Here is a 24922-nt window from a genome sequence, read left to right as displayed (position 1 = left end):
GCGATCTATCCGTGTTATCCAAATGTGTTTCTGCATATTAACCCTGCCACACGGTCTTCTGTTAAAGTGGCCACAAGTGGCTGTTTCTTAGCAGGTATAGTCCACTGTTGTCAACATCAGGAAACCCAAAACCCTAAACAATGGCATTCAGCCGTTGCTGGAGTGCATATAGACAGGAAGCCGTTGCAAGAGGCTGCATGAGATCTGCGGCACTGAGATGCAACACAGGATAAAAAGGTGAAATTAAGTATTTTATAAAAAAGCAAAGTAAACATAATCCAGTTATGGTTTGCATGTCCTTTAACCCCTAAACCTGCAATCACATCAGTGGACGCTGAGAATCTTGGTGGTTCTCACTAGCTGTATGCTAAACCGCTCCTTTAAGTGTCCACTGGTGTCCACTGGGTGCCAGCAACTGTTGACTTTTTTTTTTTTTTAAACGTTATTGGCAATGTACAAAATGTACGCTCCATTCAGAGGTCTCCGCACAGCAGCGTGGTGTGGTGCTCTGCGGTGGTCTCTGGTGCCATGCAGAAAATGCAGCATGTCCAGCATTGGTGGTGTTAATGGGGTACATAGAAAGCTATTGTTTTTGTGCGCTCTTGGATCAACAACAGTGACTGTTGTTGATTCAGTGCGGAAAACAGCCAGTGACTGTATTTGGTGTGAATGAGCCCTTAAAAGAGAACTATGGGGTAATCTTTATGGGAGGGGGCAATCCTTGCGGCGGAGCGGTGACTGACGTCACTGCTCTCGGCAGGGAGATGATGAGGAATTGAGCAAGTGACGGTATGTGTTCACTCACTTCCCGATCTATAGATAGTTCTCTTTTAAGCTTCTTCTATTGTACCAAGAAACAAAAATGTGCGCCTCATTTTACAAGTTTTCATGTTGTACACCTTTTCTATGGTGACATTTATTTCATATTTTATTGTTACCATTATTGGGGATCTTTTCCTATTCTAGATTCATGGATTTCACCAGTCCTACTAGTTACTCTGCTATATGGCTGGAAATAATCTTTACTTTAACAACACACCGTTGTGACATTTCATTTGGATGATTATTATAAGTTCCCGCTGTCAGTCATTACTATAATTACTTTATGTTTCATCTTTTATGCATCTGGAGAATGCAATGTGAATTTCTCATTCACAGCAGGGAGTGCATAATATCAGACATTGCTGCCTGTATCTATACCGTCTTCCGGCTGAGCGCTGTTGGGTCGCCCAGGTCACATTGAAGCACATTCTGAGATGAAGCTATAATAACAGACCTCTGCTGGGGTTTATCTATAATGCAGGCAGATTAGTTTAGTAGAAGTGTCACCGCAAAGGCAAAAAAAACGAGAAAGCGTTGGAGTTCAGCCCGGAGGCTGAATGCACCACAACTCACACAAAAGGTCAGAACTGTCTTTGTGTATTAATCTTTCTCTGCTCAGCCTGACGAGACAACTTCATGTTCATTCTGATATCCACAGAGAACATTTGCCTAATTTTGTGTTATGCATTTACTGTATGTAGCAATGACAATCAGCAGATACACCGCGTGCAAAGTGCCCCCTGTATATAAACTAGAGGAACGTCTGTGCTACCTCCTCATATCTATTCAGGGGATTGCTATTAAAGCAAAGCTAAAGCCAAAAAAATGTTTTTCTAGTTTTAGATAGAGCATTGAATGGTTAGGAGTTGTGACTGCTTTGTTTTCTAGATGTTGGTGTAAAATTGGAGAGATTTCACTTCATTTCCTGTCCCAGAGAAACAATAGGAATTGAGTAAAGCCCCCTAGGTAACTGGCATCAGAACAGGTGTCCCTGTTGGAAAATGTCCCCCTTCAGCCATTTTGGTGAATCTCACTTGCAGGTAAGCAGAATGAAAAACAAGTTGGGGGTTCTAATCCTTCAATTTATTCAGAACTAAAAGAATGGCTTTAGATCAGGGGTAACCAAACTGTGGCCCTCCAGCTGTGGTGAAACTACAACTCCCATGATGCAGTTCTCTCCGGGAGTCACGTCTGTGGCTGTGAGAATCTTGCAATGCCTCATGGGATTTGTAGTTCCACCACAGCTGGAGGGCCGGAGTTTGGCTACCCCTGCTTTAGATGATATACTTCTAACCTTTCAGGTGAACAGGGTGATGGGGGAAGGCAGGGAAGGTTGGCTGGTGGGACTGGACGGCATAGGTCTAAATCATTTAAACACTTGTTATAAATTTTATGAACATCAGCTGATAGCAGCTTTACAATCTGAATCAAACATTAAAGGCTTTAAACTTTTAGGCCTGGTTCACACCTGGGCGTTTTACAGCGCGTTCCTACGCTCTGTAAAACGCTCAACATGTGAAAACCAATGATTGCCTATGGGCATGGTTCCCACCTGGGCGTTTTACAGCGAGTAGGAACGCGCTGCACAACGCCCTACGCCAAAAGAAGTACAGGAGCTTCTTTGGGGCGTATTTGCCACGCGTATCCATTGGGATACAGCCAGGTAGCTTTTTTTTACCGCGAATCGCGCATATTCGATACGCCTAGGTGTGAACCCAGCCTGAAGCTGACCATCCACCTACAGATTATCTGCAGACTTTCTATGGTCAGATGGAAAAAGAGCAACAGATTCCTCCATCTACACTAAACTGTGTGGCCGGAGGAATCTCCCACTGGGCCAAGCTTCAGTATCTTGCTAGTCTGCCCCACTGGCTCTCAAAACACCTGAACAATCTGATTGGATGCAGGCACTGTTCTGGTATTTAGAGAGCCAGTGGGGCCGACTAGCAAGATACTGAAGCTTGGCCCAGTGAGAGATTCCTCCGTCCACACAGTGTAGCGTAGATGGAGGAATCTGTTGCTCTTTTTCCATCTGACCATAGAAAGTCTGCAGATAATCTATAGGTGTATGGCCAGCTTAAGAGATCTGAGCACCACAATTCATGGTGATGTTTGAAAAAAGCAATTATTATAGTTTATTTGATTTTTTTAAAGTTTGAAGATTTTGATATTATTATTATACAGGATTTATATAGTGCCAACAGTTTGCGCAGCGCTTTACAATATGAGGAAGACATTACAGTTACCATACAAGACAAGATGGTAAGGGGGCCCATGCCTGGAGCAGGCAAAATCTGGAGCAGTTACCCATGGCAACCAATCAGCTTCTCTCTTTCAATTTCAAATCTTAACTGAACAAACTGAAGAGAGAAGCCTATTGGTTGCCATGCACATCTGCTTCAGATTTCGTCTGCTCCAATTTTGATATATTCCCCCCCCACAGTATGTGGTTTGAGGGGTACCTTCTCCTTGGAAAACAGTGATGACAGACAGAGGGGAGAAAGGTGGCAAGCCCGAAATAAGACGGCAGGGCAGGGTAAACCAAACTGGCTGGGGGAAAGAATCTGGCGAAGGCAAGAAATACAGAAAGCGGAAGCCCACAAACACGGTTATTTAAACCGCTATATCACCCACAGGGCATCCCAGAATGGAGGACTCTTACCTCTAACCATGGAGTTTGTCCCCTGGAGAGGCTGAACCAGGCAGGGATGGTAGGGAAAGATCACAAAAAGGAATGCAAGTGGAGGGCGAATGCTTCAATTTATGCTTTTTTGGGGGGGTTGTCCTAGGGGTCGCGGGGCAGAACCAGACCCAGTGGTAGGGTGACATATGCTGAATATTTTTATGAGTTCTTTATTAAACATATAGATATATATATGGTTTGGGGGTTACCATCTCCTTGGAAAGCAGTGATGAGAAATGTTGTGAAGGACTTTTCATTTGACGTTTATTGCATAGACCATGGGTAGGCAACCTCGGCACTCCAACTGTGCGGAAATTACATACTTCATGAGGCATTGTGAGACTCTGACAGACGCAGGCATGACGTGATTTAGGGCCTGTCCACACGACGTCCGTTTTGTGTGCTGACCGTCTCCGTACGCTGCTGCACTCAAAATGCATCCCAATGTATCCCTATGTGTTTTATGGGCTACAGTTCTGACGTGCGCAGTCCGTTCAGCTTACGACAGAAAAAATACTGTATGTCACATATTGTCAGGTCCGGTTACGCAAACGCGTCAAAAACGCACTGCGCTGCAGCTAACATACTAACAGCCCCACTCCAGCAAGAAAACTGGAACGCATCAAAAACGCGGCCAAAAACGCACTGCATCAGCAGCTCCACGTCTGCTGATCAGGACCTGATCTCATGTGAACAGGCCCTTAGAGTTTCACCACTGTTGGTGTGCCATGGTTGTCTACCCCTGGTGTAGCCTATCAAGAGAACCGGTCACTTTGACCTGCATAGGGAATTTACACGCTCCTTTTAATGTATCTGAGAGCTGGGGTAAACTTCTATGGCTGGCCCAACTTCCAGAAAAACATTTTTTCCCAAGTTTGGAAAGATTGGGATAGTCTTAGAGCTAGGTTTTCACCATTGTCTCTGTTCAAGTGACTTCCCCTTAGTTCCTATCCCATAGACATGTTAGGAAGTGAGAGTCAATCTTTGAAAAAATTTAAGAAAATCCAACCTTTGACAGCTGTCACCGAAAAGGGTAATTGCCACATCAAGCCCCAAAAGCAGCTGATCCAACACACTTGGAATAAAATCTTCATTTAAAAAAAAGACAAAAAGGAAGTTGAATCCTCTTCTATATTTAGCAAAATAAGAAAGCTTCAAATTAAAGTTTATGAAAAAGATTAATAATGATCAACACTCCTATTCATCTGTCTGAAATATCCTTCATAGAGAACACAGGTAGCCTGACAACACAGATGCTGGCATTCAAGGTTTAAGTGAACCTGTCACAAACATTCAAACGAAGCATATGATGAAAAATGCATAACAAGAGGCGACCTTCAATGAAAACTGCACGTCAAAGCAGAATCATAGCCAGCTAAAGTTGTATAAAAATCTCAACTATTTATTTAAAAGTCTAACTTGGTCCCACACATACAAAAATCCTATTTCCCTAATGTCTATTGAGGGACACAAGAATTCTAAAGCCTTAGGGACATTGAAAAGCAGCCCAACAGTGGAATGGGCCCCACAGACAAAAATACAGGCCCACCAAGTACAGGGGACTGCCTACAGAGCCACATGAAGGACCTTACGCCTGAAGCTGGCATCAGATGAGGCAAAAACATCCACCTGGCAGAACTTAAGAGAATGTGTTAATAGAAGACCAACTAACAACTTTGCAAACCTGGGAAATAGAGGCGATGCCATAATGCCCAAAAAGTGTTCACTGCCTGGGTGGTGCGAGTCTTAAATGGGAAGGGAGGAACCCGATCCTTGAGACCATGAGCCCTGAAGAATGGTCTGTGTGAGCCACCTAGAAACGGTGGAGTGAGAAGCTGGGGCACCCTTCTTAGGGTCATCCAAAATAACAAAAAGGAATCTGTCTTCCAAAAAGAAGCCGTGGTTCAGAGATAAACTTGCACAGCCCGAGCCACATCCAGACAATGAAGAAAAAACAGCAGAATGGAGCTGGATACAAGGACGGAAGGGCAATGTCCTCATTTAGAAGAAAGGCAGAGAGGGAGGCCTAGATCTCAACACCACCTTATGCAGGATAAGGCTGTCAGATCAAACACTCACTTTGCCGAGGTGATCGTGACAAGGAAAACTAGCTAGTGGGTCGGAGCAGAGTGAAGAATGTCTCTGATGGGTTCAGACAAGGACTTTTAGAGTACTGAAGAAAACCAGATTTAAATCCCATGAAAGCAAATGGAATCTGACCAGGGAAGTCACATGGGAGCCCCCTGCCATGTCCAATCCTACTGTAGGTGGCACTATAACTCAGATGTTTCAGTATCCATGTGTCCTTCAATGGATGAGAGAGAATGTAATGTTCCTAAATAGTTTGGGACCTGTAACAGCTATAAATGTCTATCTGTCCAATCGTTCTCTAGGTGGCAATATACCACAAACGCTTCACTATCAATGTGTCCTTCAATGGATGAGAGAGAATGTAATGTTCCTAAATAGTTTGGGACCTGTAATGGCTATAAATGCCTCTCTGTCTAATCCTTCTGTAAGTGGCACTATACCACAAAGGTTCCAGTATCTAGGTGTCCTTCAATAGATGGGAGAATGTAATGTTCTGGGCCTGTAACAGCTATAAATGCCTCTCTGTGACCACATGCTATTGCAACGAATGCGTATCAATGAGTTTCTGATTTTGCACAGCTGCAATGTCTCCTAGTTAGCACCTCAATGACGGACTTTAGTTGCTGCTCCGAGTTTTCAGTTCCCCTCATAGCAGCTTCTGAATCTGTCCACCAGCAACGTCATCAAAAGAAATGCCAAGAAATACATAAAGACTATTTAACAGCAAACCGTGTACGAATTAAAAGCATACGATGCAACAAAGGTAGCATGGTATAATCTTTTTAATAACACAAGTCATAGGTTTCTACACTTAAAACATCATCATCATCATAATAGAAAAATAAAACAAAACTAGAAAAGAATGGGTGTTTATTCACACAGTTCCAAAATATGGAGAAAATAACCCGGGGGAGCATTGAGACCAACTGAATTGGATGATGGAGGTCTCAATACAAATTAGAAGCAGTTCAAAAGCCACGAGATGTCCTCAAATGATAAGTTAAAATATTCCGTCTTCTGGGTGAAGCACATAAAACTGTACTACTTGATGTATTTCTCCATGAATTTCTTGTGGAACTCGGAGCGCAGGGTGTCGTTCACAAATCTTTTGTTCTTTTTCATTTCATCTACTCCTTTAGCGCAGTTCTTAAACACAACGTCATCATCCCACCTGAGGGGAGAAATAATTCAGGACTGCAGATTAATGAACACATAGGAGGGAGTTATACAACCCAAAGAACACAGCCAGATTTATCATTATTTATTACAGGTATAGAGCACTGACAATTTACACAGAGCACATCCACATCAGTCCCCCGGGGCCACAAGGAGCTTACAATCTAGGTCCTTATCTCACATACATATAGGGCCAATTTAGACAGGAGCCACTTAATCTACCAGCATGTCTTTGGAGTGTGGGAGGAAACCGGAGTACCCGGAGGAAGCCCACGCAAGCACAGGTAGAACATGCAAACTCCTTGCAGATAGTGACCTGACCAGTATTTGAACCGGGGATCCAGTGCTGCAAGGCAGAAGTGCTAACCACTACGCCACTGTACTGCGAGCTGTACCGCTGTAATCACTGCAAAAGCGATTACGTGGCTGAAAATGTACGGTCCAAAAGATCTTTAACATTTCGTTTTTAGTACTTTAGTAGTTAGTTTTTCCTTTTAGTTTCCTTTCAATCAGGCAAACATATAAAATATGAATATCTTAAATACCAATTGCAACAAACAGATGGCAAGATCAGAAGAGCAAAGTTACTCAAAAACAGTATTTTTGTGAAGGAGCAGAAGAGCTTAGATTTTACACAGTGCTAAATGACTCAATGGAGTGAATTCCCCTCTCTATCTCCTAGAAGATAAACAAAATTAAGTATCATGGGTTAACTTTTTTGTAAATTAAAAAGAGAACTACGGCGAAACCTTTTTTGGATGTCACTCTCTTTAGGGTTACAGGAGGACATTTACTAATGTCCTCCTGGTAACCCAAAACTCAGCATATATAGCTGCGCTATACGCTATATGCTGAGAGCGCAGAGCTGCAGCAGGGAAGGATCCTGACAATATTGTTGGGATCCTCCTCGCTGCCTGATTGACAGCTAGCTCTGCCTATCTAGAACCACCCCCTCCCCTGTCCGTTCCGCCAGTCAGCGCTGCAGGAATACAGAGGAGACGGGGGAATCCCTGTGGGGAGCACTGACCCCGCAGTCTTCTCTGCAGGGAGAAAATCATGAACTGAGCGATCCACGGTATGCGATTGTTCAGTTATTCATCAATAGACCGACAGCTGCAGTGCCACATGTCGGCTCTAACTATGGGGATAAGTGTATTTTGCTAATCTCAGCATTCTCCTTTTAAATGACAAAACATAATTTGCAACTGATTAAAGGAAACAAAAAATAAAGGTTTACCCATTTATGTACAACCACAATGCTGAATGTAACCAAGGATGCTAGAATTGAGATTTAAGGCCTCCGTTTCATACCAAGGGGTTTCCTTTTTCATTCTCCTGATCTAATTGCAGAGTGGCCAGCCTGTGTTTCCCCTTGGTTACCATACTGCACCTCTACTAGGCTATCATGCTGACCCTCTAGCTTCACAATTTCTAATCAAAGGGAGCAAATAAACAGATAAGCACTTTACTATTCACTGACTGACTTTCTCTCATGGCAGAGAGCCGTGACAGGATCGAGATGGTGAGCGAACGCCGGTATGTGTTCGCTCACTTCCCGATCTACTGAGCCGACCTGTGACAGTCTCATTGTCACAGGTCGGCTAGAACTATGAGGTGAGTGAAAAGCACTCACCTCAGAGTTCTCCTTTAAATATTAATTCAAGTACCTTAACTATTAACAATAATGTATCTTATTTGTGTATCACTCGGCTGTAGATCCTCCAATCATCTCTGAATTGGTGCTGACACTGTCCTTCCTTCTGGAGGGGGGCTCCTTCTGTTCCCTAAGGTCCCTGTGTATGTTGTAAAAGTAGTCAGCACTCTAAGCTTACTCCCGGGATGGACTACAATCTCCATAGAAATGAGTAAACTAAACGTGAGATTGTAGTCCATCACAGGCGTGAGCTTGGAGTGGTGGCTACTTTACAACACACACAGGGACCATGGGGAACAAAAGTAGCCCCCCTCCAGAAGGAAGGACAGTGTCAGCACCAATTCAGAGATGATTTGAGGAGCTACAGCCGAGTGATACACAATTAAGATACCATTTTGGTAATAGTTAAGGTACTTAACTAAGATTTAACTGCTGAGTTTAGTGTCATCTAAAAGCAGAACTCACGGAAAAAATGTTTTGGGAAACATCACAAGTCAAATAAGTTGCCTCCATTGAGACGGTCTTATTTGCTGCTGCTTACTGTACAAGTCATAGCTTCATTGGTGCCGGATACTACGCACATCGCTCTTCTTCCAGCCTGGCGTCTGACAGTTCCGGCTCTCATAGAGTGAATGGATCCTGTAGTTTACCTGCCCTTCCTCCACCCTTGTCCAGTCACAGAACTCCTTGCATTCTATGAACAGAATAAAAGGTGTTTTGTGAATGCATGAGAGGATGGGTTGGGAGAAGAGGATCCCATCCCTGTACAAAGGCTGGAAGAAGAGCACTGTGTGCAGTGTTCGGCATCAATGAAGCTATGACTTGTACCAAAAGCAGCAACAAATCAGACAATCTCAAATGACTTGACTTGTGGCGTTTCCAACAAATATCTGTTCTGAATTTCCACTTTAAAAGTGGAACGCTGCAAGTCAGCCTAGTATGTAATCTCTACAGCTTGAGGCTTCTTGTGCAGTCGAGCACAATATTTCATATTCAATTGCTGCCACTAAAGGGGATCTCTAGACAAGTAACTAAATATACGACTAAAATAAAAATATGGAAACTTTTTCTGTACATCCCTGCCTGACAATGATTAAGGTCTTTGACATCTGCTTCTGAGTCAGTGAAGTTCAGCCAAGATCACACCTTGTGCTTCCCGAATGGACAATCATGGATCAGCAGCAGAGTGATGAGTAATCTCTCTGTTCTCTCCTTCTGTCAGTATATATGACTTCTAGTGCTCACCCTCTTTCTATCCATTCTGCTGTACAGTAGATTACAGTAGGTGGAAATAAAGACATATGTAGGTATTACCTACAGGTACTACATTCATTTTTTTTTTATCTGGCTGGAATTCAGAATTAGCAGACCACCTAATCCAAAAAAACAGACAATCATGTATTATAGAACAATATAAAATATTGAATAACTCTTCCTACACAAAAACACAGACTACAAATACAGCACATTTAATATTTACCTTCTCTTCACTTTAAAACTGGCTTGAGCTTGTGCAGGGCCTGTGAGGTTCAGCAGAGGATTACCACTTAATATATTCTCCATTCGAATCCTCTCCTCTTCCGCTTTCTGCTCTAATTCCTTGAAGTAATCACATAGATGTTAACGGTCATCTTGCAGTGTTAGTGAACATTTATTTTTCTCATTTTCCGCAGAGGTGCACAGTTCTCTGGGTATACTTAGTATTAGTAGAAGCTGCTGTGCTGCTTGTTGAGCTGTGATGAAACGTAAAATACAATGGGACAGAACTGGTTCTGGAGGCCAACCCAACGTTGTGCCATTTGTAGTACTAAATCTCCTGGACACCAGTGAAGGTCAATATATTTGATATAGGGGACCCCCCAAGCTTGGCTCTTGACATGGTCGCACATAAAGTTATAAAAATGTCAGAGACTGAAGATACTACAGTAGATGGTGAGAGACTTTGTAAATGCTACAGGTGATGGTCAGAGACTGGGGATGTGCTACAGGAGATGGTCAGAGACTGCGAACATATAACAGAAGTCTGCTCGGGGGTTCCCGCTATTGTAGTTCCTTTACAAATTAGCTCACCGTACAGCCCCCTTCAAATTACTGGCAACAAATTTGATATTCCGCTCTGCAAAAACCATTATAAAATAAAAGCTTAGAGACAAAGTAAAAACAGAAAAAAAAGAATGGACAGCACAGAAAAAATAAGAAAGTAGCAACCAGTTTGAAGGATAAGAGCACTTTAAAGTGCACTTATCTGTTTGGCCCCTTTAAGCAGAGGTCTCCTTGCCCTGCCTGCACAGTACAATACTGTTAACTCCTATGGGGATCATCCTCCTTCTCTCAGCCGGGAGATGGACCCACAGAAGGCAATGGACTTCGTAGACACAGCAGGAATGTAAACAATGGAGGCCAGGCCTGTCGGAACTTGGGAAGTACGAGTCTGTGCACTGGGAGGGAGGGATTGGTGACGTCAGCTTTAAAAGGGGACAAAAGGATAAGTGCATTTTGTTTTAAATTGTCCTCATCCTTAAAAAAGGTAATTTTCCTTCACTGTCCCCGAGTAAGCACCTAGACAAGCAGAGCATTGACCACTGGCTACTGGAACACAAGGGACGCACAAGAAGTACCAAAGGGTTCCTTGTGGGCCTTGGGCCACAGGGTCCCAAAATAAGTGGCCATCATATCATTCATTCCACAGTGATACTGCCATGGACGTCTACTCCAAAATGGAAATAGCTTACGAAGAAGAAATCTGAGATACACCAAAAGTCCCACAAGTCCCCATTCAGAGGCACATGCGTTATTTTCCTTGAGCTCTTTATCAAAAGGCATATGAAATATATATAGAGGCATGTATATGATGCTGCCCCCTAGTGGTTAACATGTACTCTGCAGAAAGGGTAAAGACACCAACTTTCAGATAGCAGCCTACTTGCTTTGGTATCCTATTAAACCCGTCTACTTCTACCAGCTGGGAAGCTTGTGTCTATTATAACACTGCCTGCTTTTACATCTTTCCACCACTTTACAAACCTTGCCAAAAAAATTATTTTTACATAGACACAGACGTACGCACTTACCATGGACATAGTAGAACATAGTTTTAATGACTATGCTGAGATTAAAAAAAAAAAAAAGCCTTGATACAGCATCACAAACCAACAGGTTTAATGAAAATCGAAGGACAGCGGCTGAAGACAAATTATTCCTTTATGCTTTCATGACCAACTATGCACCTAGAACAGCCGAACAGCACAGATGCAGCCCAAATTAAAGTGGATCCTAAACCCATTTGACTACAAATCCTATCAGCATGCATCTCTGAATGCTGATACGAAATCATCTTACATTAAACTTATTTTCATTTTACTTACAATTTAATTTTTTCACTTCCTGGTCCTCTTTGGCACACATAATGTAATCATGCCCATGCGTTGCATCCTGGGAAGGTTACATTCGAAGAGCATTGCTGGGAAATCTCATGAGATCAGGGAAAGGGAAAAGCATTTTCTTCCCCCGAGATGATGTGCACAGTCACATGTCTAGTCACATGTGCCAGAGTTGCAGGAAGTAAATGGAGATCTAGTAACCTGCCCTTAGTAAACATGGCCGCTGTCAGAATACTGGGAAAGAAATAAGGAATGCAAAGAATACAAAGCCAGCAGCTATCTATAAGTATGTTTGTAGATTGTCATTACTAAAGGTGTGTTTGTTGCCATTTTGAAGATATGGGTGAAGTTCCTCTTTAATCAGCCATATGTAAAGTATAACTAAAGCCTCCGGTGTTGTTGCATACATCTACTGCTAGCAAGCAGTAGATATATGCAAAAAGTGTAAATTACCTGTATCTTCCCCGTGCGCTCCCATCCGAAAATGTGAAAATTCTCGGGCGGCCGCAAAGCATCTTGGGGCGGGCGCATGCGCAGTTCACATTTTCGTCCGGGAGACGAGGAGAGACGCACGGTAAGTATATGGACGGCGTGAACCCGCATGCAGACACCGTGGGACAGGAAGTGCCAGCAAGCCCAGAGGAGTCAGCGATGGATCGGAGACCCGCAGCAGTGCTAGAGGCTAGAGGGACAGATGAAAACATCAGGAAAGAAGAAAATCGGATTAGGAAATATAATTTAAAGGTAAGTGCTGACATTAACATTGGGGGGAGGGAAACATTTTTTTGACTTTAATGTCACTTTAACCTGAATACAACTGTTTCTGGTTTGTTCGCTTTCGTCAGTGCAATGAAAACATACGTTTCTCCGAGACCGTATATGATGAGATACAAGGCACCATGACTAACAGATTATTGCGCGGTGGGCATTCTGTACTCTTGGAAGACTAGATAAAAATACTATTTATTTTTCCACCAGGACGATGTAGTCATTGCTCTTCAATACTCAGCAGCTGAAGGTCATTATCCGTATATACAGCATGACAGCAAAAAGTATGAGGAAGATGACAGGCACAAGTGTAGCTGTGTGTGCGGTGACAAGCCGTGATACAACAATGGTTTTCATGGACAAATCCTGTGCACAAGCAGTATATAATACAGTGATATATAAGAAAACTAATCAATGGCATTGTTCTTTTCCGAATGACCAGTTCCTCCAGCACCGGAATTCATTTCTCAGCTCCTCGTCTTACCTTACGAGCCTGCTCCTCTGCTCGCTCCTTCTTAATTTTCTCCAGCTCTGCCAGGAGGGCGGCGGTATCGTCATCGCTGTCTTCATCAGAGTCGTCATCTTCATCTTCCTACAGGGAAATGTGAAAACAGATTTTTTTTTTAGGTCTGCTCAATGGAGAAGCAATCAGAGTGAGCTCACCAACATTATCCAACTTTGAACAGGACACAGTATGTGGTAAAGCTGGGAATACGGATGGAACCTCTCACCACTGGAGATATAGGACGGTAGCATGAAATTCAGTTTTTCCATAGCAAGGAAAAAACCAACATCACTTGGGGTGAACCTGGCCTTTATTACTGCAATGGCACCCTTCAAGTTTGTGGAAATTATTTCCTCTCATAGCTGGCATGTTAAATGTCTCAAAAGAAATGTAATTCACCTCTTTTTTTAAATAGTAAATACTGCTGAGAGGGTGGATTTTGTCTGCACCTTGCTATACAGCGCTCGGGGGGATACGAGGGACTGAGCAGAACTTTTACATCATTTCCCTAAGCTCTAAGGATAGAACAACGAGCTGTCAATCTAAAGGACTGTGTGCGGATCTAGGCAGGGCTGTTCACCAACAGGGCAACTTACTGATGCCAGCATCTAAGCGGCTACAAGGGTGACAACGCTACAGTGATTCCAGGGTAGGAGAAGGAGCCCGGCTACTCTATCACAGGAAGTGCCTATTCTATGGTTTTCTGGACCAACAGGCAATTACAGAATGATCCAGGGGTATCTAGGAAAAGAGAGAGAGCTTAGTCGTACTGGTATTGGCAGCCTAAATTACAAATGTGATTTTACAGTTCACAGGGTTCATTAAGATAATGGCATCAAATATTTTCATGGCACACTTGTGTGCCTTCCAACACACCGCTCATTCATTGCATCGTTAATTTCATCCCGCAGTCAGCATGTCAAAAGACACCGCCTGGTGGCTGCCCACCTCTAACCAGGTATATTATGGCTGCAGAAACTAATTTAGGGAATACAGGTGTTGTTTGGGGGTTAAAGGGAGATAACGTCATTTGTAATCAACTTTTTAAAGTAAGAGTTCACATACTCCAGCCATGTGATAAATGAAATTCCAGCAATAGATGGATCACTTAATGCTTCAGAGCCAGAATTCCCCTTTTTTAATCAACACATTTTTATGTCTCTAAATTCCATCAGCGTTTCATTATCAGTAACGAGGGGAAAAAACAATTACTTAAAAACAAAAAACATTTAGCTTTCATTCAGTCAAAAACAACATAATCCCTTTATCATACCCTATTAACCCCTTCATGACTGAGCTTGTTTTCAGTTTCTGTTTGTTAATGACTGACACACTTACATTTTTGCTGTGTGATTCTTCCACGTCAGTAATATACTTTCTTACAAAGTGTAGTGCACCCACACATATTATATATTGTTTTTTAGGGGACAGATAGGCATGCATATGTCATATAATCACAGAGCATGAACACCTCACTTAATACAAATAAAATATTAAAAAAAAGAGAAAAAAAACATAAAGGAAACACTTTATCCACAGATGGTTATTTTTTTGAAGAATAGTACAGCTAAAAAAACAATGCATTAAAATAAATTCATTTATTTGGAAACACCTCACATTCCTAGGATTTCAGAAATGTTTTTGTACTTCTCAGACTAAAAGCTCACATTTTAATTTTTCTCTAAAAGCGAATAGTGGTTAGGTTAGGTGGCCTACAAAGTCACTGTCACTAAATGTCACATTTTGGGACAGCAATATAACATCGCAGGCATGAGGTGGTTAAATCTAAAAAAAAACTAACCCCTTAGGGTGAAAAACAAATCTGCAGCTCAACTGCAGGTTTTCATTGTAAGGGGTTAATTTTTATAATAATGATAATAAAATTATATATACACAAATATATTTTATACTATTTTATTTTTCTTTTACACTTTTTTTTACATGTTTGTCAATTATATCCAGCAGTCATTATGACTGCTTGATAATTTCATACATTTTTGGTTATTATTAGGCTGCCCCAAACTTAAGAACAGCCAATAATAATCTTAGCGACACTGAACATGACATGCTGATTCGGCAGCATGTCAGCATCAGATCTTACTAAAGACTTCTGATCGTTCCCAGAATGATCAGAAGTCTGATACAATGTTTCAACATAGAAACATGTGGCAAAAAGCCAGTACACATCGGGATCTGTACAGAGCTGTCTAAAGTGTGATATCAGAGTGGTTCACACCGCTGTTATCACTGTCAGATACTTGATCTCTGACCGGGATCAGGTATCTGTAAAAGTTAAATTCTTGAATTAATGGATCCCTCAATACTGAGGCATCCATGAATGAAAGGGAACCACTGATCTCAGCAGTTACCGGCTTTTGACAGCTCCAAACAGCTGATCACGTACAGTGTACATGAGCAGTCATTTGTGCACTTCGTGATGGGGACGTACAGTGTACGTCTCCAGTCATGAAGTGGTAAAAAAAAAAAAAGGCAAATCCTCTGACATCCACAACTGCTTCTAATTTGATCTAGAAAAAAATTGTTTGAAACACATTCACAAAGAGTCAATTCACAGCCAGCGATCACTGAAGCCTGCACTGGGAAAAAGTCCGATACATACGTCTGTGAGCGGGTCGTCTGCATCCAAATTTGCTGCTGGGATCTGGTCTAGACGAGGCTTCTTTGACACGGATGATGTGTGCTCTAAAACAAAGACAGCGATATTTTTCACACAGAAATTACATTTGACTTCATATTACACATTTCAGTGAGAGGTGAAAACTGACTACAAAGACTAGTAAAAACACACAAAAACTAAATTAAATGTGAAAGCTACAGGAACCTATCAGAACATTTAGGTCCTGGGTGGGGTGCTGTTAGAGCCATTGGGACACCATTGAAAATACTTGCAGAGCCATTCATCCCATAAAACTGCATGTACATTCATTCTCTGCAAATGGGGCAAAAACTAAAGCTATCAGTATACTTTATTTCCAGGTTGAATGTAATTCGTTTGCGCAACATAAAAATTTTCAACTACCACCATTTTATTCTATAGGGTCTTGGCATTCAGAAAATATATAATGTTGGGGGGTTTTACGTCATTTTCAGGCCTAAAATGTGGAATATAACATGGGTGCAAAAATGGAAAAAAGGGCCTCAGTCATGAAGGGGTTAAGCTACTTTTGTGTAATATGTGCAGTATGCTTGGATATGCGTTCCCTCTATTTGTTCTGCGATGCTTCTCTTTGGCTAAAGTAAAGAATTTCAATTGTAAAAAAAAACACATTATGGCCACGAGATGGAGATGATAGGAAATAAGTAGTACACCCTCTGCTCCCTCCAGTTGCCATACTGCTGTGTGCTTTCTTGATTCGCACTATTCTAGTCAGGGGTGCGGAATTCCTATTGCTCGACGCCCAGGACAGCGCCGTGGTTTTCGGGGTCCCCCGTTCCTCTGACCACGGCACATGAGCTCACCATAGAGCCCGTAGAGCAGACGAAGAACGTCCGTTCTTCGTTTGCTCTGTGATCACAGCGCCATCTATCTGAGCTGTCAGGAACTGCACAGAACATCTGTTCTGTGTTGGAGGGCAGGTTGCATAGAGAGGACCTGTCACCTCCAAACTATTCCACTGTGTGCCATATTGTGGTAGCCAGGCAGCAGTACTCTCCTACTTGCACAATGTGCATTAAAGGGTAAGTTCACTTTCCCAAGTAATATGGGAAAATTGAGTTATCCAATCAAATCTGTCCTGATCTCTCCCAAACCCACCCCCCGGCTATACTTACCTTTCGGCAAACAGTCCTTACCCTCCGCCAGTACAGTTGTACTATCTGTACCCCGTACCGCAGTCCAGCCCTATACATTTTGAATTTCGGTCGCAAATTGCAAGCACTCATTAGGTGATGCACCAATACAGAGTATTTAGGCGAGTAATTGTACTCGCCCCAACTGCTCCGATACCTTCTCCAATACTGGAACTTCTGGTCAGCGGAAGATTTCCTCTGACCGGCAGTGCCGTAGGGGAACATGGAGCCAGCTTCCCATGCAATCAGGAAGCAGGGCAGCGACTAATGACCTGCCTCCCGGTTTCCTGGGAGGAAATCAGGTCATTACTGGCTGCCCAGTTTCCCGATTGGCTGGGAAGCTGTTTTCCCGGCCAATCACAATCAAGCCACCAGAACAACATGGAGTCGGCTTCCCAGGCAATCAGGAAGCTGGGTAGCATTTAATTACCCACTGCCCAGCTTCCTGATTGCCCAGGAAGCCTGCTCCATGCCAAAGGAAGTACCAATACTCGGTATCGACGAGTACCGAAAGCAAAATATCAGTGCCCATACTCGATACCCAAAAACCTATATCGGTGCATCCCTACTTTTGATTAAAACTATTTTTTTTTGTATTGGGACAAGTAGATTGTCATGAGGGACAAGCAGATTCGGCCCCCGATTTAGCCCTTGGACAAGTAGATTTTTAAAAATTTCCACACCCCTGCTAGTGAATGAATTGTAGGACACTTCACAGGAAGCGAGGGAAAAAAAAAAAAAAAAAAAATCACACAAATGGGTTCACAAAAAGTTATATACATCTCAGACGTTCTAACTAGAGATGCACAGAATCTTTTGGTAACCAAACATTTTTCGGCCAGAAAATGGTACTTTGGCCAAAATGCCAAAAGTACAATTTTGTTGCCGAAAATACTTTGCATCTCTAGTTGGCAGAGGCAGGAGGGATTAGTAGGGACACAGAGCTGCGCCCAACAGGGAGGAGCTTTCAGGAGTCCGAGCGAGGCAGGGAAGAGAGTGCTGTCAGCGGTATCACTGGAGGCTGAGCTCTCCTCCCCGCACCGCCGACTTGGCCTCCAGTGACAGCTGCCTTCTCCCCGCACCGCTCTCTATCCTGATTTGCTTTTCAGAAGAGGCTGAGAGGGGAGGAGATTGCTGTCAGCAGTGTCACAGGAGGCCGAGCTCCCATCCCCGAACCCCCGCTGAGCCTCCTTTTACAGACGAGCAAGGCTGGAGAGCAGTATACAGGGGCGTGGCCAGCAGCCGAATGTGAGCAGACGTCTGTAGGGGAGCTCTCCCGCACTTTATCCTGAACGATACCCGTCGGGCTTTCCGGTACTCGTCTATCCTGCACTAGCCGATTGCCTAGGTCTCGCTGACGCCTGCACTCCGTTTTCGGGCTTCCTGCAGCCACATTGAGACCGGGAGATGTCCAAGAAGAAGGACGGTAAGGGCCTCCCTCCCGCGATCCAAGATGGCGGCGGCACACAGCACACGCTCCCCACCCCTAGCAAGCAGACAGGGGACAGAGGCAGGGATACAGCGGCGCGACTGGAGCGCTTCGCCCGCCATCCTGACACCCCTGCTAAGGGGCAGAGGCTCTCCTATTCTGCAGATCGGGCCACCCGCAGGGAGCTACTGCCAGATCGGCTGCAATCCTCAGCCTCTGATTCAGATGGGCCGGACGCCATCTTGGGCACAGTGAGTAATGCTCACAAGACCAGTAAGGCCCCCAAAGCGTCCAAAATCAAAGCCAAGCCAGCTGAACCCACTATTGCCGATGTCCTATCGGCTGTACAGCTCTGCAACTCCGCATTGACCTCTCTCACAGGGGAGGTGCATGGGATGAGGGCTGATATCACTTTTATACGTCATGATTTGCAGAAGGTGAGGGAACGCACCTCTGCCTTGGAAAGCAGGGTTAGTGACCTGGAGGACTCTTTGCACTGCTATAGCACTTAAAAGGGCCTTATTTACCGCAACCAGGATGGTGGTTCGTAAATGGATCTCCCCGTCACCTCCTACATTGAACTCGTGGGTAGCTGAACTGGATAGGATGGTAGCGTACGAGAGGGTTACTTTTAAACAGAGGGGTACCTTGCCTAAGTTCCACTCTATTTGGGACGACTGGCTGACGTACAGGGGTCATGACCTCTCTGATTAACCGGCTTGCACGCATTCTCACGGTGGATACATACAGCTAGTCTTGGCTTCTATTGCATGTAGTCATGTGTTCGCAGCAGGGGGTGTCGGTTCTTCGCACAGTGGTTTATAGGTTTTATGTCTCTTGGGGGGCTTGGTTTAGTTTATGCTCAACATAAGCTCACACAAGTGGTCAGCATGTTCTTGTCGAATTTCACTATCTGCATGACATTATGCTCCCCTTCCCTCCCTCCCCCTCTTGGATTATTTGTCTGCTGGCTTGCTACTGGGTTTTTGTTTTTGGTTTCTTTTTTTGTTTTTGTTTTTGTGTTTGTCTACTGTACGTGTAAAATGTGTAAAATCAATCAATAAAAACTATCTGATTTAAGGAGAGCAGTATACACTCAGTGAACAGCTGAGAGTGTTTGTAAATAACTGGACATAGCAAGCTTTCTGTGTCCCAGTTATGAACAGGAAGTGTTCTACATCACTTCCTGTTCATTCATGATTGTGGAGATAGTACCTCTTACTATATCCACAGTTGATGAATGGACAGGAGCACTCAGTAAAGAGGATTCCTGTTCATACTAACAGGGAATGCAGAATAAGCAGAATGCAGAAAACAAATCTCTTTTTGTATTTTAAAAAGGGAAACATCAGGGGTCTGTTTAGAACCCCAATATTTCCCCAGAGCCCCTAACAGTAAAATAAAAAAGACTAAACAAACATACATTAAAAAATAATTTTAAAAAAGTTAGGGAGATTTTTGGTTTTGGCCCGATAAGCTTTATTTTTGGTTTCAGTTTAAAAATTCCATGTCAGTGCCTCTCTAGTTCTAACCATTCACAACTCTCTTTAAGACAAAAGAAAAATAAGGTTTCCTGATTTTAGTCGAGCTTTCAATTAACTCAATGATAAAATTCAACAATAATAAAGAAAAAGTCTTCACTGCTCCTACCTCTCGGGGGTCGGTCTCTGTTCTTCTCTCGGGCAACCACACGTTCTCTCTCCTCCAGGTCCCTCCTGAAGTCCCGGCTTCTCACCTCCTCGGGGGCATCCTGGGTGGTTTGTCTAGTCATAGCAAAAAAACATAAAATTACATGACTTGTTTTGTAATTTTTGTCACACAGAAAGGAAGAGGAAATGTCAGGAGATGAGGACAATAAGGACATCGCAATACAATCCTGACAGAGGCTCCAACCCTCCCCCACTTTTATTTAAAACAAGAAAAACATCTGAGCTGGAGTTGCGATTTAAAGTGTTTGCCACACTCTCTCATGTGCTGTCTGGAAGATGACCGGAGGACTGTACAATGTATGTTTTGTCTTAAATAAGCCGGTAAGTATGGAAAAATACCGATTGATCCTGCCAGAAAACGCCTAAATACTAGTTGTAATCTTTGCTCAGTTCTTCCCAGCTGGAGTACAGAACACAAAGCCCGCTCCTCATCTCTATAGCTTAAAGGAGTTGTAAAGTCCCAGCATATCCTCTTCTGCTATAACATCACCATTGTAACAGGAATACATACCAGCGTTGTTTCTGATAATACAATCAAAGCTTACTTGGAAAAATCCCTTTTATGTAGTGAGTGCCGCCTTCCGTCTGCCCATCACTACCACCAACTTCCTGGATTCCCAGTGTGATTTGCATCTCCTTCCCTGCTGCTTAATGTGATGCAATCTCCATTTCCCAATACTACATATCCCATCACACATTGCTTCCAGCAAGCAATGATAATATTACATTGTTTAGATGTTGAATTGTAGTTCAGAAGGCAGACTCTGTGAAAGTTGTGAGAAGGGAGTGCATATTCGCAGTGCTGAGTGAAATGGTGTCAGTGCATTGAGGAAGTCCATCCTATGGGTATCTTCAATAAGTAAGTTTACAAACTTCTACATGGATCTGGTTATTAGGGGTGGGATAAAACTTATGGAAATTCAATATAGAAATACAGATTTCCAGTTATTGGCCACTGATGACCTTTAAGGGGTGGTGTTCCATAGTACAGCAGCAAAAAGCTGGGAAAAGTAAAGATTTTTGCAGATATGTACCGAATAGGGATGCACCCATATATTGGTCGAAAATGGCACTTTTGGAATAATGCCGAAAGTGCCATTTTCCTGCCGATACATCGGCGCATCCCTGGTTTCTTTCATCCCCACTGGGCACTGCTCTGTGTCCCAGTGGGGAGGAGAGAAACTATGATAGCCGACTGAGCGATGCGGGAAGAGAGCGCAGTAAGCAGCCGGCGTCCCTCCTCCCACACCGCTCAGCCTCCTATCACAGTCCGGCAGAACGGTGTGTGGGCGGAGAGAGGCCGCGCTGTCACAGGAGGCTGAGCTGTCCTTCCTGCTCCACTGGCTCAGCCTCCTGTGACAGCGTGTCAGAGAGGAGAGCGAGAGCAAACACTCAGTGATCGCTGAGTGTTTGTAGATAATTGAGGACATGGTATGTGTACTATATCCTCAACTATGAACGAATGGGAAGTGATCTACATCACCTCCTGTTCATTCATGATTGTAGTTATAGTAAACATACTCTGTCCTCAAGTTATCAATGAACAGGAACACTCAGTATAGAGGATTCCTGTTCATTGATAACAGGGGATACAGAAAAAGAGATTGAGGACACAAAGTCCTCAATCTCTTTTTCTATTTTAAAAGGGAAATATCAGGGGTCTGTTAAGACCCCTGATATTTCCCCAAAGCCCCTAAAAGTAAAGTAAAAAATAAAAACATTTAATAAAAAATGAAAATCAAAGTTTATAAAAAAATAAATTAAAATATTTAAAAAAATTAAAATAAAAAACATTTTCGGTATCGGTTTCGGCCTGACCTTTTTTTTTACGGTTTCGTTTTGATTTTAAAATTTCCAATGCAGTGCACCTCTAGTACTGAACATGTCTTTTTTTCCCCAAAAAAATACATTTGTCTGAAGCTTCAGCTCAAAGGCCAAACTCCTCCATAGGAAAGGAGTGCTAAATGTGCCAAGTCACCTGTATTTGATCTTGGTGTGTGACGGGAGGTCTCTGCTGGAGTACTGCTTGGAAAGCTGACTTAGATCTCCTTCTCCTTTCCCTCTGCCGCCCCTGGCTGGCTCAAACGTTGGCCTGGCCGCGGTGGTCATCTTCTAAACCGCTGTCACATACAACAGACAGGAACACAACAATTATTTGGGATGTTTTAATCAGATTAAATATGCAAAACAGAAATCAGCTTTATTCTGGGACAACAATATAAAGCTTTAATAAAAGTACTACAAAAATGATACAAAGACACTGAGGCATCCTGGGCACTTCCATGGTCACTGCAAGCCAGCTCTCACATGACCAAAGATGATGCATGTCAGCACAGTGGTCTGCAGTCCCTAAGTCCAGTTTTAGTGGGCTCTGATGCCCTATTTCGCATACACTATATTGCCAAAAGTATTGGGACGCCTGCCATTAAATGCACATGAACTTTAATGGCATCCCAGTCTTAGTCCGTAGGGTTCAATATTGAGTTGGCCCGCCCTTTGCCGCTGTAACAGCTTCAACTCTTCTGGGAAGGCGTCCACAAGGTATAGGAGTGTGCCTATGGGGATGTTTGACTATTCTTCCAGAAGCGCATTTGTGAGGTCAGGTACTGATGTGGGACGAGAAGGCCGGGCTCGCAGTCTCCGCTCTAATTCATCCCAAAGGTGTTCTATTGGGTCTATGTCATCCCCAAGTATCTGCCCAGAGTAGGTGGTGTTGAGCTGAGCGGGCTGTACTGTGAACATGCTGGCGATGGGGCACAGGTATGTTTACAACTTGTCAGGGATGAGAAAAGACGACACCTGAGCCCACCAAGTGTAAGTCCACTACTAATCACTAGAAAACTTCATGACTGTCCAATACGTAATCATTTTACTTTTATGAATGTTACAATTTGTTGCGAGTTTGTGTTATCAAAACATTTCATGTGAAAGTGACTTGCAGCACATCGTCAAGTCTGCATGAATAAATCCCCAAGACCTAACAATATCAGATTCCAGAAAAGCTCCCCGATTATCATTAATCAGCAGTCAGTGCTCCAGTCCAATGACTTTGCCTAGGCAGAGATGATGCCATGAGTCTGCTGCGGGCAGGTGGAAGCATTTCCTCAGTCTCCTCTCCCCTGCGGTCAGACAAATATTCTAAATTTACAGCAAGCCTCAAGGTGAGAGGCTTCTTACCTATGGGAGGACGCGGCTGCACGCAATTACACAATATCATGTGCACACCTGAACATCCATGCGGCTCCCAGTGTCCGCACTTGGACGCAGACAGTGCGCAATTACACACAGCACCTAACCCTCCAGCAATCAGATTTGTCTATGGGCGTGCGTGCTGTACAGATGTACACCCATCTGAATGAGCCCTTAAAGTGTATTTCCACCTTTGCAGCCAAACAGTTTGTATACAAGGGTGAACATCCATCCCTAATCGCAGGTAATCACTCCATGTGTATCTACTTGCGAACAGCCGCAGACACGGTCAAGCCTCTCATCACTTTGCACTGGCTGATCTGCCGCTCCGAGCGGAAGGTATTAGTGAGGCCGCAGGTTCCTGTCTGACAGTCTAAGCAAGCACCAAATCCAGGTACATTGTGATATACAAAGTGAACAATAAAGGCATGGGGGGGGAATTTATCAAAACTGGACAGAAGAATCTGGAGCAGTTGTCCATAGTAACCAATTAGCTTCTCTCTTCAGTTTGTTCAGTTAAGATTTGAAAATAAAAGAGAGATGCTAAGTGGTTGTCATGGGCAACGGCACTAGATTCTGTCTGCTCCAGTTTTGATTAATTCCCCTAATAGAAAGTCTGTTCTTTTTGTAAATTTATAGCACATATATATCTATATTAGCAGGCCATAGTTCTACTTTGGTCAATGGTGACTGGTCCACTTCATATCTGCGAGTGTGGCCCTAAAACTGAACACAGAATGCCCCCCCATCGTAGTATAAATGTATAGTGGTGTGTACTGATATGTACAGCCCTGGGATGCTGGGGAGTCCACACCAAGCTATGTAGGGTAGGACACACACAGCTCTATATATCTCCCCCAGATCAGACCCCCCATCACCCGCACACAACACCTTCTTACCCCGGAGGATCCCGACCCTCCAATCCGGAACAGCCGATTCCAGAACCGGAACCACACTCAAGCGTCACACGCAGCCTTCTCTGCGAGCACATCCGGCGCACAGTGGTGACGTCTCACACCGCGGCGCCGCCATCTTTACAACTGGCGTATGTAGTCTGTTTTTTTTCCACAACTTACTAGACATAGAGAAATATTTATCTGTAGTCCTGGGGAAGGGTTATTTGAGACTACAGATACCTGCTAATAACATGCTATTGCTATGTACTCCGCAGCATTGCCATACTTTCCAACCTCCTGGGAAGGCAATAGATTTGTAGAAAGAGCGCTGGGACCGTGATAAGGGAAATATGAAACATTAAATTAGGGTTTTTGCGATCAGCTAGTAGGGGTAGGCAAACATTGGCCCTCCAGCTGTGGTGAAACTACAAGTCCCATGAGACTTTGCATGACTGACAGCCGCAGATGTGACTCCAAAAGGCAAAGGCATGATGGGTTTCGTAGTTTTGCCTACCCCTGAACTAGGGTATAGTAGGTGCAATAGTACTCTGCTGGAAAACAAATCTATAGTGTCAAATGAAACTTGTAAAAGACAGGGATCCCAACCTGAAAGAAGCAATTTCAGGGAGGTGCGCTCTCCCCCCCCCCACCCACGGAGGGGGGGTTAGGGGGGCTGGGAGAGAGCACCCCCCTGAAATGATGGCAGATAGCAAAGGAAGCAATGGCTTATTTGCTATCTGCAGGTTTTTTTTCTGATTTTTTTTTTTTTGTATTGTGACAGTTGCAGTCGTCAGAATAAAATAAAAAGGC

The 24922-nt window shown here is 43.6% G+C and overlaps 1 protein-coding gene across 2 annotated transcripts; it reads right to left on the bottom strand.

Annotated features, from left to right (window-relative positions):
* Positions 1-6365: 6365 nt before the first annotated feature.
* On the bottom strand, positions 6366-24197 carry CWC15 (CWC15 spliceosome associated protein homolog). Of its 2 annotated transcripts, none has more exons than XM_018556814.1 (7): positions 24116-24197; positions 22006-22147; positions 19969-20081; positions 15700-15782; positions 13059-13166; positions 9907-10025; positions 6366-6767 (listed from the first exon to the last, which is right to left on the bottom strand). In XM_018556814.1, exons 2-7 carry the CDS (start codon positions 22134-22136, stop codon positions 6638-6640), a joined length of 684 nt encoding a protein of 227 aa, XP_018412316.1. In that variant the 5' UTR covers positions 22137-22147; positions 24116-24197; the 3' UTR covers positions 6366-6637. The 2 variants fall into 2 exon arrangements, with proteins under 2 accessions (XP_018412316.1, XP_018412317.1); XM_018556815.1 differs by having other exon boundaries at positions 22006-22144; positions 24116-24190.
* Positions 24198-24922: the final 725 nt, after the last annotated feature.

The sequence above is a fragment of the Nanorana parkeri genome, unplaced genomic scaffold (assembly GCF_000935625.1).
Source record: "Nanorana parkeri isolate BGI_ZX_2015 unplaced genomic scaffold, ASM93562v1 scaffold254, whole genome shotgun sequence".
Taxonomy (NCBI): domain Eukaryota; kingdom Metazoa; phylum Chordata; class Amphibia; order Anura; family Dicroglossidae; genus Nanorana; species Nanorana parkeri.
The sequence above is the reverse complement of the archived record's forward strand: the minus strand, read 5'-3'. Positions and strand labels throughout refer to the sequence as shown.

What these genes read in the sequence shown, in the direction of transcription:
- CWC15 (XM_018556814.1), bottom strand. Translation starts at nt 22,136, where the DNA reads ATGACCACCGCGGCCAGGCCAACGTTTGAGCCAGCCAGGGGCGGCAGA. An exon ending in CACACCAAGATCAAATACAG is followed by an intron (nt 20,082 to 22,005) that starts GTGACTTGGCAC and finishes TGCTATGACTAG; the next exon opens with ACAAACCACCCAGGATGCCC. An exon ending in AGTTTTAAAGTGAAGAGAAG is followed by an intron (nt 6,768 to 9,906) that starts GTAAATATTAAA and finishes TTCTCCCCTCAG; the next exon opens with GTGGGATGATGACGTTGTGT.